This window comes from Apis cerana, linkage group LG4 (assembly GCF_029169275.1).
Source record: "Apis cerana isolate GH-2021 linkage group LG4, AcerK_1.0, whole genome shotgun sequence".
Classification (NCBI taxonomy): Eukaryota; Metazoa; Arthropoda; class Insecta; order Hymenoptera; family Apidae; genus Apis; species Apis cerana.
Window position 1 is genome coordinate 4,868,781 of NC_083855.1, and position 13,884 is coordinate 4,882,664.

Genomic DNA, 13,884 nt, shown 5'->3' on the forward strand with positions numbered 1-13,884 from the left:
TACATCTAAACTGATTGAAATAACAACAAACGAAACAGCACGATTTCTGAGAAAGAGTTTCGAACAATTAAACAAATACGTGAACATTTGAAGGAATTTCGACCATTTTAATAGCGACAAACGCTTACCTGTAAAAGTACGAACAACCCCTGACGCTGTTGTGGGAGAAATGCTCGGCGTTCTTCTCGTTTCCAAAGTCCTCCAACGGATCCGACCAGAGTAGATCGCACATTGGCCCGTACGCCGGGGGCTCTTTGAACCTGTCCAACTGCAACAGCAAAATCAACATCGATTGAATTAGTAGGCGAAGGAAGCTGTGGCGCAGCAACCGCACTGTAAACGTGCCGTGCGTCTAATTATCTAAACGTTGTTGGACGCACGGCACGACTCCAACAGTTTCTAATTAACGATTAATTTTGACGTCGATTGGAAATCGTTACACCGATCGTGTATTTCATATTATTTCTCGTCGAAACGATTAAACACATTGGAACTTGATCCCAAGCAGATATTCTCGTCGTATAAGAATATTCCTGATCCTTTCTAATTATAAAAATTAGAGAATCTTTCGATCATACGGACGACAGATGAAAATTTTTATCCGTGTACGAGACGAGGGGGGGAAAGAAAAAAGAAAAAGAAAGGAAAGCTCACGACTTGACGCGTTACTTAATTGCCCGCCACTTAATTTGCTCGTTATCCAGGATTCGTTAAGGATTCGCCGAGGAAGAAAAGGTGGTGGAGGAAGTGGCTCGTGCACTCTCTCGATGGAGAAACTAGGTAGACGAGCCACTTATTTACTCTCTCTTCCAGAGAGAGGCGTACACACGTACACGTGCACACAGCCATCCTGTGAAAATACACACGAGGACAGGTTCTCGAGTGGTGTTTCCGCGTCATAAAGCATTCACGAACTCTGGCCTAGATTTATTCCGGGCCTGTGTCGAATCAAAGAAAAATCAGAGAGGGAACACCGCAACTTTTACCCTCCCTTCCTTGTCGAGGGGACGGATGAAAGGATCGCGCAAAGACATTTCAGGGAAGGGAACAAAAACTTTAAATATTTGAACGCTAGTCGATCGTGCGGTGTTCTCGTCCTATTTCACCCGTGGCTTCCTGTCGAATTCTCTCCCTCTTTATCTAGTCGACTCGTCCTACTCGAGTCAGATAAAATGGAATATTTCGTAAAATATTTCATCGCGATTAATTGCAAGACGATTTGGATGCTTTGTGTGGATTTGATGCGTGACCTATATATATATATATATAAAGTTAATTTCTATACAAATTGCGCGTTGAAAATTTTCCGAATGCAGAGATAAAAAGCAATTAAAAAGCTTTCGAAAATTTCTGCTGTATTGTGCGATGGCGGGACCAAATAAATTGAAAGAGACAAATTAAAAAAATTTAATAATCGATTTTTATGAACTTGAAATAGTACGTCAAAGAGAGATTAATTCGATTCAGAAACGTTCAGAAAATTCTCCACGTTGTTGTTTGACAAAAAAATGGAAGAGAGGAGATAAAATTTAATTATTGCTTAAGAAAAAGCTAAAAATATACATACATTCCCAATCATCTAATTGTACAAAACAATAACCCTTTTCTAGAACAAATTTAACAACTCTCCAAAAAAAAAAGAAAAAAGAAAAAAAATAATTCGAAGGAAAAATAAAAATCCCTTTCTTCATCGGAAATGCAGATTAACCGAAAGTGGTTGTTGAGATTCATTTCCAATAATTACCTGTTCGTAATTACCCAACTACGAGAGTTGGCTTAACATTGACGTATCGAAGTTGTCTCTCTGTTTATCGTGCAACCGAGACCCAGTCGTGGACCTACAAGTTTTGATCATAAATGGATAAAGCTAATTATGCTGAATGGCATTAGTTCCCTTCACACATCTTCCACACACACACACACAGCGAAGAAACGAGTTTACAGTGTAACGAGCAGTTCGCACCTAATAATAGCAGACGTAATATCACCGGCATTATTACCCTTGCCAAAGTAGCTGCGTCGTTCTCGCCACTAAATCCGCGTTAACTTCGAAACGATCGAACTGAAGGACGAGGTTGACTGCGATCCACTGATATACCGTTATAAATAGAAATTCCTGCTTCGTTGGAAAGAAGGAGTGGTATTAATTATTTTAACTCGGTGAAAGTCTGCATTCGATTCTCGATCTTGTGCTCTAATCCGAGTTATTTTATTATTTTTCTTAATTTTCTTATTTTTCAAGTTTTTAAAGACGAAAGAGAAGTTTAATTTGACAATATAATATCCTTAATAAAGGAGAATTAGTAATTAGCAATTTTTTTTTAAAAGGAGAGCAAGCACGCGTATCGTCTGACCACTGCTCGTCCGACCGCACACGTTCCTTTTTCACTCGCTGCAGCTGCGTCCAAGCAGTTCTTTTTACGAATCTAGCGAATCTATCTAAGTTGTTGCGATGCAAGAGAAAGAAAGAGACAGAATTTCAGGTATGGAAAGGGTCGTTTGTTAAGTTTTAGAAGAAGAATTAGGTTTTCACATCTCCTCGAGCTCCTATCAATTCGCACGACTTTTCGTTACTTTTCCTCTTGGTAATTGTATTTGAAATAAAAATACATCCTCTTCCCTCCGCTCTTTCAAATATGGTAAGTTCAAAGATATACCACTTTAAAGAATTATTATATACTGTGTCTCAAACGAATATTTTTTACGTCTGATGAATGATAAATCTTCGACGAGCAATCTCCAACAATTCTTGCTTGATTTATATCCCGGACGATCACGTGTTAAGATGAAGAATGTTTTGAATTCTAGGTAAAGCGAAATTTGTATCGCTTCTCGAATTATTCGGTTAGTTGGACGAAATACGGGGAAATGGAGAGGCGGTGACACAAGCGGTGAATCAGTGGCCAAAACGTTCGCCATTGGGCAATCCATTGCTGTACGTTTATTCCATCCTCGAGTATAGAGAGTGCTTTTACCTGGCAACAACGATTCGACGACAGAGCGCATGTGTTCTCTTTAATAAATTTTCGATCGTGACAATCAAGAAACAACAAAGGATTGGATTCAATGAGAAACTATGATACGTTTATTCTTTCTCGATGAAATCTCGATGAAAAGAAACACTTTCCAAAATGCAAGTATTCTCAAATACGTGGCGATCTTGTTTTACAGATCGTTGAGAACAAAACTTCGAAAACTTTATTTTTCATCAACTCTCCCTCAAACGGATATTCTTGAATCGTCACAATGGGCACGATATTTTTAAAAAATTTCCTTTTGCCCGGATGATCGCTTTCTGCAAATAAAATCTTAAAATCGATCATCTTTTTTCCGTTTCCTCTAACGAAATCACGCTCCATGTAAATGAAACACTGGACAATGCGGCGGTATTTATATTCCCATCGTTTCAACGTGTCGCGGCGTATGAATTGCTCGTTAACCGTGCTCGTTTTCCTCGTAAACGATTTCAACTCGCGCGATCTCGGGCACAAAGAAGCATGTGTACCCGTTCGCGTCGTTCATGACTTAATTAACCCCGTTACAAACCGCGCTACACCGAAGAATTAACTCCCTCCCCGTTCAAACGGATCTTTGCTCGCCGAGTCGTTTAACGAATCTCTTCGAAACTGACTCTCGAGAGATAAATCGAATTTGCGCGTGCATAAATAATTGAAAATTTTCAAGAATACTGCCAACGAAAACGAAATCATCAAAGCGAAGGGACAATCGAAGCTCTTAAGCTCCGATGATGATTTTAAAGGGCGAGCGTTGATTTAAAATCAGTGTAAATATTTTTATATGGACAAAAATTGTAAAGAAATTTGCCAATAGAAAATTTGATTAAAGGGTAAAAGGCGACTGTTCAAAATTTGGGAAAAAATTAATAAAGAATTTTGATGAAACATTTGAAATATATTCCATAAAATTTTCCTAGAGATTCGTCTGAATTAAAGAAATTTGTTGAATTTAGAATCATTTACATACGTATTCTGAATATTCTTAAGAAAATTTTGAGATAAAGAAAAAAAAGGAATCTTTAGAAAATCATCAATTAAGAATCATCTCGTAAAGATAAACATACATTTAAAACATCTAATAGATTTTCGAAAAAGCTGAATTCCAAAACTTTACAAAACATATTCCTTTCCTTGAATTTTCTTTAAAAAATAATAATTTAAAGATTCCAATTCGACACGAACAAAGTTCGATAATAAAAAGGAGGCAAGCGTCTAACAGCGTCGACTAACAGATGAAACAGAGGAGAGTAATTTTACAATAAACGAAGATGGGTAATTCTACACGAGAATGTCGTAATCTCTTTCAATTTCCACTTTTTTTCTTTATCGCGAATGGGATGAAAGACGGAGGAGAAAATGCAGAAGACGAGCGGAAAAATATAAAAGAAAAGAGAAAGGGAAAAAAAATAGAGGGGAAAAATAAAGAGGAAACATAGAGATACTTTTTCCACCATCGACGCACGAAAGTGACGAGAAAGAGATAAAAGATAGAGAGGGAAAAAGGAGGAATTAGAAAGAACGAAGTAGAGGTTGCATCTGTTCCGATTACGAGATATTTCTCGTGGAAGAAAATAGGATGGTTAACCCTCCTCTCCCGGCTATCTCTCTTGTTTACTGTGCTCTTCTCTTTCGGTGGGCAACAATGGGAAAATAAGACGAGTGGTGAAAAGAAAAAAGAAAAAAAAAATAAAATTCAGGCGAGCAAAATAAAAGTTCGACTTATTGAAAATATTCGGCATCCGTAATACGATATAATAATTATATCGATATCGTTAATTCGATATTCTTTTCTCCCTCCCCTTTTCTTTTTCGAGAAAACTGCGACAATATTAGAAATACATAACATCCCATTTAGCAGATTCTTCTATTCAATTTTGCCTTTCAACACGACTTTCGAACGAGCGACATCATGACTCGGTTAAAAGATAAAGAGCATCTATCTATCTATTTATTAAATTTCTCAAGTTCCTGACACATGACGCATCATTACCCTCTTATTCCTTCCATCGTCTCGCATATAAAAAAGACGCGAAGGAGACCAAGCGTTGAGCACTGTCCATAACGAAACGAATCACGTTCACCCCGACGACAAATTTTACACACCATTTTTCCATTTTCTCCATTTTTTTTTTAAACGAAACGTGCCAACACTTTCAAAACCGCAACAATATCTTTCATAAACCAAGAATTCCACCCCCAATCCACATCCTAACCCCGTAAAAATTTCACCTCGCTGATAGAAGGAGAAGAAAAAAAAAGAAAAAAAAATTCCTTCCACACCGCCGTCATAATTTTCTGTCCACGTCCCCTCCCTGACACCTCCTCTTCTAACTCGAAATCGATTTTAACTGGTCCCGATCGAGCAATAACGAGAATCATTTATTTCCTTAGGGGTGGGATAAGGAAGGGCGTTTCCATCTTGGTCGTCGAGATATCTATGCAAAATATGCTCGAAATTCCAACGACAGCGGCGAGAGTGGCGAGGGACACCGACGACTATGCAATATTTATCAGATCGAACCCCTTTCCACCCCTCCCCTCCTCCTTACTGGATACCCTCGTTGCTGTTATGTATTATTCCGCATGCTTCTATGTAAAAGGCAGGTTTTCCAACCGCGAGCAACCGATATGAATACCAAATGTCGGCCGTGGACTACACGGGTCCTCGTCTTCCGCATTTACATGACGACGACCTTCGAAAACTGGCTCGCTAAGAGGCCCCCTTTTTTGTCCTCTTCGTGGACAAAGGGGATCGGCTTTGATACTTTATCAACGACTCGCCTTCCTTTTTCTTCTCTTTTCCTCTTTTTCCTTTTCTCTTTTTCATTTCGATTAGAAAAACTTTAAGAAAGCTTCACTCGATCGATTCGATCGACTAGGATTGCCAATTTGTAATATCGTAATACTAATGGCTGGGAAAAAATGTTTCTCTCGACGATAAATCGCATGATATTATCATTTATCAAGGATGATACAATTATCAACGATGTAAAAGTGTTGAAATTTAATTTTCCAAAGTTACGATGAATATAATTTTCGTATAATGAAAATTCCATTTGATTTTCCAAGAGAGAACAATCTATTTCAGTCAAGATTGGCGTTGAAGGATGACAATAGACGGGAACACGAATATCCAACATTATCTGCAACAATCCTATGCAAAATTCTTAAACGATGATAAATCGAAACGAGCAAAGTATTATTTAATAGAAGAATCGCCTAAGCCCTGAGGGTTGATCGTATTATTAGAACACGTAGGTGGACAAAATTTGCAATCCAAGTTTTTCCGTTTCCTTTTGCACCTTCCTTTCGTTACAGGCGATCTCTGTTTATCTGCACATTGCGTAAATTTCACGCGTAGGCAGCTTGTTTCCCAATTAATTTCATTATCTCTATTATATCTATCACGTTAACTCGTGTTAAACATCGTATCCCCTCGAATGACGAATAACAATTTCCATTGAAAGAATTATCCCAATTTTACTGCAGAATCGTCCAATAAATATTCAATACAAATTTGTATTAACATTACGCGAACAATTAGTGAAAAAAAAAAACAATCTTTCTATTAATACCCCCGTCACTGTACACAAAGCACGGCCAATCGATTAAACGTCTGACGAGAGCAAAGTTTGTCAACGTGGGGTGGAAAATTCGATAGGAATCGTGGAGGGAAAGGGAGGGAGAGAGAGAGACAGGAAGAGTTTCCGAATGATACACAAGCCGGCGTTGTAATAGCACGTTAATTACGTGGGACAGAATTGGTGCAGCACCTTAACACGGCGATCCCCTGTGTTTAACACAACCATCGTACATCGGATTGTAACCAACAGGAAGCTGGCACACACCCGTTTCGAAAGAACAACGTCACAACGTCGCAACTGTCGAGGAAACGGTGTCAACCGGTGTGTTCTCCGGCTTCCGTTCTTTCTAATTATCGTATCTCGATCCACGTCTCGATCGATCGAGTCGTTTCAACGGGGAGAGACGTTGTAGCTGTTCTTGTTCCTGTTGTTGTTGTTGTTGCGTCTCGCCTCGTTGATGTCGAGCGACGGTTCAAGGCCGCCCTCTTCTATTCATATTGTACTTCGTTACGTTTCGTCGTATCGGGCGGATAGATAGGGCGGAAGATGGTAGATACGGAAGAGGAATGGTGGGGAGGAGGCGTGGTGGTGGGGGAGACGACGGCCTGCAATGGCCTTGAACGAAGAATTGATTTTAGGCGAGCAATAAGGTAGACGAGTAAGCGGTTACCGCATCGACGAGTTTTCTTTTTTTCCTCTTCCTCTTCAGAAAATTAATTTACACGTGTAAGATGGTTGGGAATCTTGCAGATTAGATAGACAGTGCTTTTCTTATCGGGAGGATACTGTCTTTAGATACGAATCGAATTAGAGTAAAAATATATTTACACGTGGAAAGGGTTGAGACGAAGTAAAGATTTAAATGGATGTTGGGTTTGATGGCGGAGAGAAATAGTTGAATTTTCGTTTTTTCCCTTAATCCTTTGCAGCCAACCCTTTGGATCGTTGAGAGAAATCCATCGTTAAATTCTTCCAAAACGAAAGTTTTTATCTTTATTGAAAAACTTTTAAACTTTTTTAAACACACAACTTAACCATTTTTTACACTCAATCAAAAACTTCAACAAACATTTCAAATTCTTTAACTTGAACGAACGACAACAAACAGAAAAAAGAAAAAATCAAAAGTATAAAAAAATAAAACTTGTTGGTTAAAAAAAAAGAAACTTACAAAAAATTTCGATTCTATCCTCATCCATACCTCTTCTTCTTCTTCTCCTTTTTTCTCAATCCCTCCCCCAAAAAAGAAAGAGAGAATTTCCTGCCTCCCCTCCCCTCTCCTCCCTTGGGTCAAGTTTTAACGACGCTTATAAAACTCGAATAGCTGTGTGCACCGAATGCACAGCCGGAAACGGATGCACTCTTTTTATTTCCCTCTCGCCATCATACGTGACCGGGGAAACTTGCACCGTTAGAAGGAAATCAGTCGACTCTGAGCCAAGACTCCCTTTCTCCTCTTTTCTTCTTCATCCATTGCTCCTTATTCCTCGATTTTCCAATCCTCGCTCAACGCAATACAAGTGCAAGTTATTACGAATTCGCTAAGAGAGAGCTGGTGCACGCATAGGTGGCACGCCAGCCCGCAATGCCGATTAAGTTAATGGAGGGAGCCGATAGCGCTTGGTCCCGCTATTTAAAGCGCGAAAATGCAGGCGCTGCGGGTTGATAAAACGAACCAGGTGTTGTTCCTCGAGAACCCTGTCGATGCGTCACGAGGTTGATCGCATTTCTCTTGGATTATAGGCAGGACGTTCATTCGTGTGCCTCGTGAAACGATATGATTTTAATGGATTCTATGTGTTTGTGTACAGAGGAGATGGAATTATATTGGGAATTGATGGAAAGATGAGAAGCGTGGAAATTGAAGGGAAATTTTTCAAAATGTAAACGAAGAATTAGAAATTATGCAACACAATTTTATATTTTTGAAGGATTGAGGATACGAAACCGATTTAGAGTGGATCAATCAGAGTGATAAATTTAATTCCTCGCAATCTCAATAATCAAAAAAAAAAAAAAATTTGTACAAAGAATATCTCGATCCTTCTTACAACTTACGAGCGGAAAATAATTTTTCTGGGTGGAGGGGCACGATCCAGCATCGAAAACAATTTTCAGAAGAGGCGAAAATTCAAGAAGGACGAGAGGAGGAGCATATGCGAACGATTTTACGGGCTTTCGTCTCAAAGGATCGTCGATATCATCCAATTTCCATATCAAATGTGTCGGACCTAACGCTTGTAAAATCACTTGGAAATAAAACATTGGATCAGCAGGTTCTTGAGAATCGTGAACGTGTAAGATCCTAAGACGGTCTCTCTACGTGGAATTATTTTTGGAAAGATATTCGAGAGTGGAATTCATTTTGTCGAAATGCTAAAGGAGATACTTGAAGGGAAAAAATATTTACGTTGTATATATACATTTTTTCTTAGAATTTGAACGAAACATCGAGCGACGATTTTTGCCAAAATTATTAGAATAAGAAAAGTTTAACAAAGTTTTTCAGTTTTCAGCAAAGTGGAAACCTCTCTTACAAGAATATATGCTAAGAGCTTACACGAACATAATAACGAGCGATGGACGATCAGGATGGAAGTTTGAACGTTTAAAAGTTAAAATGAAAATTATGACCAAACATTGCTCTGAGCTCGAGGAAATTCAAGGTAAGATAGATTTATTTGCAATCCTTTGAAATGGAAACAGAGAGGAATTTTCGAGGGGAAAAATCAGAGATTAATCCATCGAATTTATCGTATTAATCAAATCAACAACGAGTGCAAGCTAACCCTAACCGAGCCAACTTAACATTTTATCATTCGAATTCAGTATTAAATCCACATCTCAACTTTGTATTTTCTCTTCGTATTCCTCCTTGGTCTCTAATAAATTCCATTATTACATAATCGCGCTAACACGATCTCCTCCTGTTAATTCTTCCTCGCGGAATTATTCGGAGGAAGGATATTTATTCGCGCGATGGGCAAGCACTCGTGGATGAATATTAAAAGCACCGCAGGACACGGTTCACGTCGATCGTTCGTTTCCCACCAGCTTTGTCGCTGACCCCAGTCACAAAGAATCGAGTTAATTGCCTTCCGTTCTTCGCTCGAGACGACGCCATTCAAAGATGTCTCTCACAATTAGTATTTCTTGTTTCGAAACGGCGGAGCTCCGACGTCCAAGAATCCGTTTCCTTTGAAAATTTCTCTCCGGGTTCCTTTGACCATTTTCGATTTTCTTCTACCTTACACGTATTAAGCGAATAAGGCGAATGTGCTCGATTATTGGACGATGAATCGATTCAAATTGATTTATTAAAACGAAGTAAGGGGTTACTTCTAATCACGTTTAAATCTCGAGGAGAATTTCTGAAAAATACCAGAGTTTACACAAGGGAACGAGAAGATCACAACAATCTTCCGCGGTAACCAAAGCCGGTTACCAATTAGGTTAGCCAGTCTCTTAAGCATGTTGCAGAGAATGGATAGTTTTGAATGGAACACCGATTGAATAGGTGGCAACTGGATATTCGCTTTGCCACGAAATCCTATCTTGTCATTGAACTCCATTAACAACATTCTCATCCGGATATAAAGGGAGAGGGGAACATTCTTCTATCCATCGAACGCGTTTGCTCCAAGGGAACATTATCGAAGCGAAAATTAATTTAAATTCGTGTAATTTCTTTAATATCCACCTCGATGTATTTCGCAACGGGTTGGAAGAATATCGGATTAAAATTGAAACGCTCACTTATTAAAATAGCTAAACCTAAGATTAAGATCCTTTTAATAAGCATTCTCGCTCAGGAGGACACAATTTCTGGAAAAAATAGAAGAAAATTTTTCCACCAATTTTTACAAATATTAAATTCATCATTAAATTCGTCCCAACGAGGGCAACTTCGATTCTTCCGTGGAAATTTGGCGAAACTGTTGTCGAAATCGGATAAAACGCAGAGATCCAGTTGAAAAATTCACTAGAATCCGCGCGAATAGCTCGTGTGTTTGATTGTTGTTGCGATCGAGTGGAATCGAAGGAGGAAAGTCGGCCCGCCGTCGAAGCACAAACAGGATTTCGCCATCGTTTCACTCGTCGAATCCCATTCCATTGTTCATTCAGCGGGATCTTTACGATTATCTTGGAAATAAAAATGGCCGAAACATGTATAGCCGACAATTTTTCAACGCGTGAGCACGCTTGAAATAAAAAGAAAAAGAAAAGATTGAATAACAATTAATGGAGGATGGAACGAAGAAGAGATCTAGTCAAACATACACTAAAATTTTAACGCATAATTATTCTAATACGTTTATTCCTATACCCGTTGGTTGACGAGAATACAATGGATCGTTGCAATTTAAACAGAGAGATGAGACATTTTGATTAGAATTAAGGGGGTGCTACGTATAAAACGTTTATTCAACGTTTTATCCTATTGTTATTCATACAAGATATCGCTCCCTAGGAATATATTCTAAATCATAACGTTAATAATAATGTGTAGTGCGACTATGGGTGCAAGGATATAATAAATGGAAAAACATAAAATTGCATGAAAGATTAATCGGTCGGAGGGAAATTATTCCGTTTTCTACACTCGAAAGCGCAATATCGCTATATAATAACTATTAAACGTGTCAGGGAGCATCAGCGTTAATAGAATATTAATTTGTTATGGTTACGTCTGACATTAATATTCATCCGCGGTAGACTCGTAAAATATCGGCATTAATTACCTTCGAAATTTATACCAAATTCATCGATCCGCCATTGTATTAACCCAATTCAATTCTTAATCTTTTCGTGATAATAATTCGTGCAAGGGATTCAAATTATTTACCGACTTCGTACGATACTTAAAACCGCGTAATTGCTCTGAAATTCTAGAATTCCCCGTAATTCTATGGATTATTTATTAAGAGCCCGTATAACTCCCACGTAAGCCTCCCACAAAAATTTGTACCGATTCTCGGAGAATCCAAAATTCGTTACGGGACGCAACTATAAAAATTTAAATAATTTCTACGAGAAATTGTATTCAAAAAAAAGGAAATCTGGAGAGAAGGAAAGATTGTCGAAGAACTCGAGAGAAATTTTTTATGCAGGACGCGTACGCACCGATGCGTGCTCGCTGCGGACCAGGTGGACGCTGCTTAGGTGAACGATCGATAGAGCAGGTGGCAGCACATCGGCCCCCCCTGCTGTGTTTCCGGTACTCCAATACTCCCATCACAGGCCGGGTTCCAATAACACTCGTACTCTCGTTTGGTTGACAGCCGATTCCGTCGTTTACGAAAATTCGCTCATCGATCGGGTTTTGCCTCGAAAAATTTCATAGATAGGCGAGATAAAGGGAATTTCTCGACAACTCGTTAGAGAATTGGAAGGTTAGAGAAGGATTTGGAGTGTTGTTTGGAAAAAGAAAAAAGAAGAGAAGAAAAGAAATGGATCGAACAAGCCATTTTCTTCGAAGAAGGATCTGATAAATTCCAAGGATGGAGGGGAAATTTTAAAATCGACGAAAATAACCGGGAGCTTGTTAATCAATCACGAGAAAACACGAGGAAATATTCTCCAAGCGCTAATTTCAAACTTCTTAATTTACGAAACTAATTTTAGGTCGGTTCAAACTAAATAATTAACAGCGGGCCAATGTTACGTATAAATCTCTTTCGTTTCTGTGTTTCGTTATGGAAAAATTTTAATAAATAATTTGATTGAATAGAAATTCAAATACTTTTAATACACCCTTAAAATACTGATAAGTGAAATATGAAACACAAAATGTACAATTTCAGTTAATCCAACGTGTACGAATTACTGGATGCCAAAAATTAATTTCCTAACCAAACCGATGCAACAAACGAAGTTTTTCTAAGAATCGACATACTTTTATTATATATGTATAAGAATTATTATTGCTAAAAAAAAATTCCACTATCCCAGCTATATAAACTATCGCCATCTCGTCCAATTCTATATAAATCGCAACGAAGATCCCCGTATCTAACGATAAACTATAAAAAACGAATCATCTCCGTTATAAATCCGTCCACAACGCGACCAACAGCAAAAGAGGCTTATCCCTCTCAACAAGGATATCTCAATGAAACTCTATTCTCTGTACTCACTTTGCGTATGTCTTCTAGATTGTGAATTTCCGGCGAGAGTCCACCGTGCACGCAGAGGAACTGTTGGTTCATGAGGGCCGCCAGCGGCAGACAGTCGAACGCGTCCATGCAAGCGTCGTACACCCTCTCCGAGTATTTTATTTTACCTGGAAGCAGAGAAACAACGCGTCAACAACGTACGTTGCACGTTTCACGCGTTCTCGAAACAACGAACTCGATACGCGCTCGATTGTCTCAACGTGCTTTTTTTCCCCCCCCTTTTTCTTTCTTTCTTTCCTCTTTTTTTACAGACGCGTTCTCCCCGTTTTGTTCGTTGGACGCTTTTTGTGCTCGGCGAGCAACAGTGAATAGAGGAGGGAAAAGAAAAGGGAAGGGGTGGGTGGGTGGGTGAAGTTTGCCTTTTGAAATTGACTGGCTGTCGTTTGAAATATTATTATGAATGGAATCTTTGAGAAAATGCTTGTGCAATGTGTTCCACATGCCAGCTAGTTTTTTTTTTATTATTTTTATAATCGTGGAGTTTTTGTCTCTTTTTTTTTTTTAGATAGATCGCAACAAAGGATAAAGTGGCCATTCCTCGAGAATAATGTTGCGATAAATTACGGTGAAAATAATAAACAAAGTATTCCTGCTATTCTAAAAATTCCAAGCGTCGTCATCATCATCATCGTGGAAACTATCTGTGATCACATTCGAAGACCAAGAGAATTTCTCTTCGCATGAACGAGGTCGAGGAAGAAAAGCGAAGAATATCTTCGAAAAGGATATATTATTTTATAAAGAAAGGAAGAAATTGCAATTTTCAATTGCAGCTCTTTTTTTTAACGGAGCTTTGCTGATGGCTGCAAAAGAATATGGAACGCGCACGATTATTCTTTCTGAGGGATTGGGAGAGAAGGGTAAAGGATAGATGAAAAAGAGAAGGCTCTGGAGAGCGATGAAGAAGAGCGAGCGAGGGAGGGCAAGTTTCCATGCGTGAAGACATCGTAAAAGAACGGAGGAGGATGGTGCACGCACCCCTCCGTCCACGGAGAATAATAAATCCCTCCATTGGAGGAATTTTCGCTGCCTCGAGTGAAAAGTAAAGGGAAGAAGGGAGAACTTAGCGTTCCATGGAGTGGAAAGGACCCCAAGATCTCTTTCTTC

At 38.9% G+C, this 13,884-nt stretch overlaps 1 protein-coding gene across 4 annotated transcripts in view; it reads right to left on the reverse strand.

Moving 5' to 3' along the window:
• The window catches only part of LOC107999907 (serine/threonine-protein phosphatase 2B catalytic subunit 2), a 165,271-nt gene that overhangs the window by 39,282 nt on the left and 112,105 nt on the right, over positions 1–13,884 (reverse strand). For all 4 annotated transcript variants that reach the window (XM_062073670.1, XM_062073667.1, XM_062073668.1 and 1 more), the window contains exons 5-6: positions 12,739–12,884; positions 129–268 (exon numbers count right to left, since the gene is read on the reverse strand). In XM_062073670.1, the coding sequence (XP_061929654.1) occupies positions 129–268; positions 12,739–12,884 (286 nt within the window). The remainder of the gene's footprint in view (positions 1–128; positions 269–12,738; positions 12,885–13,884) is intronic.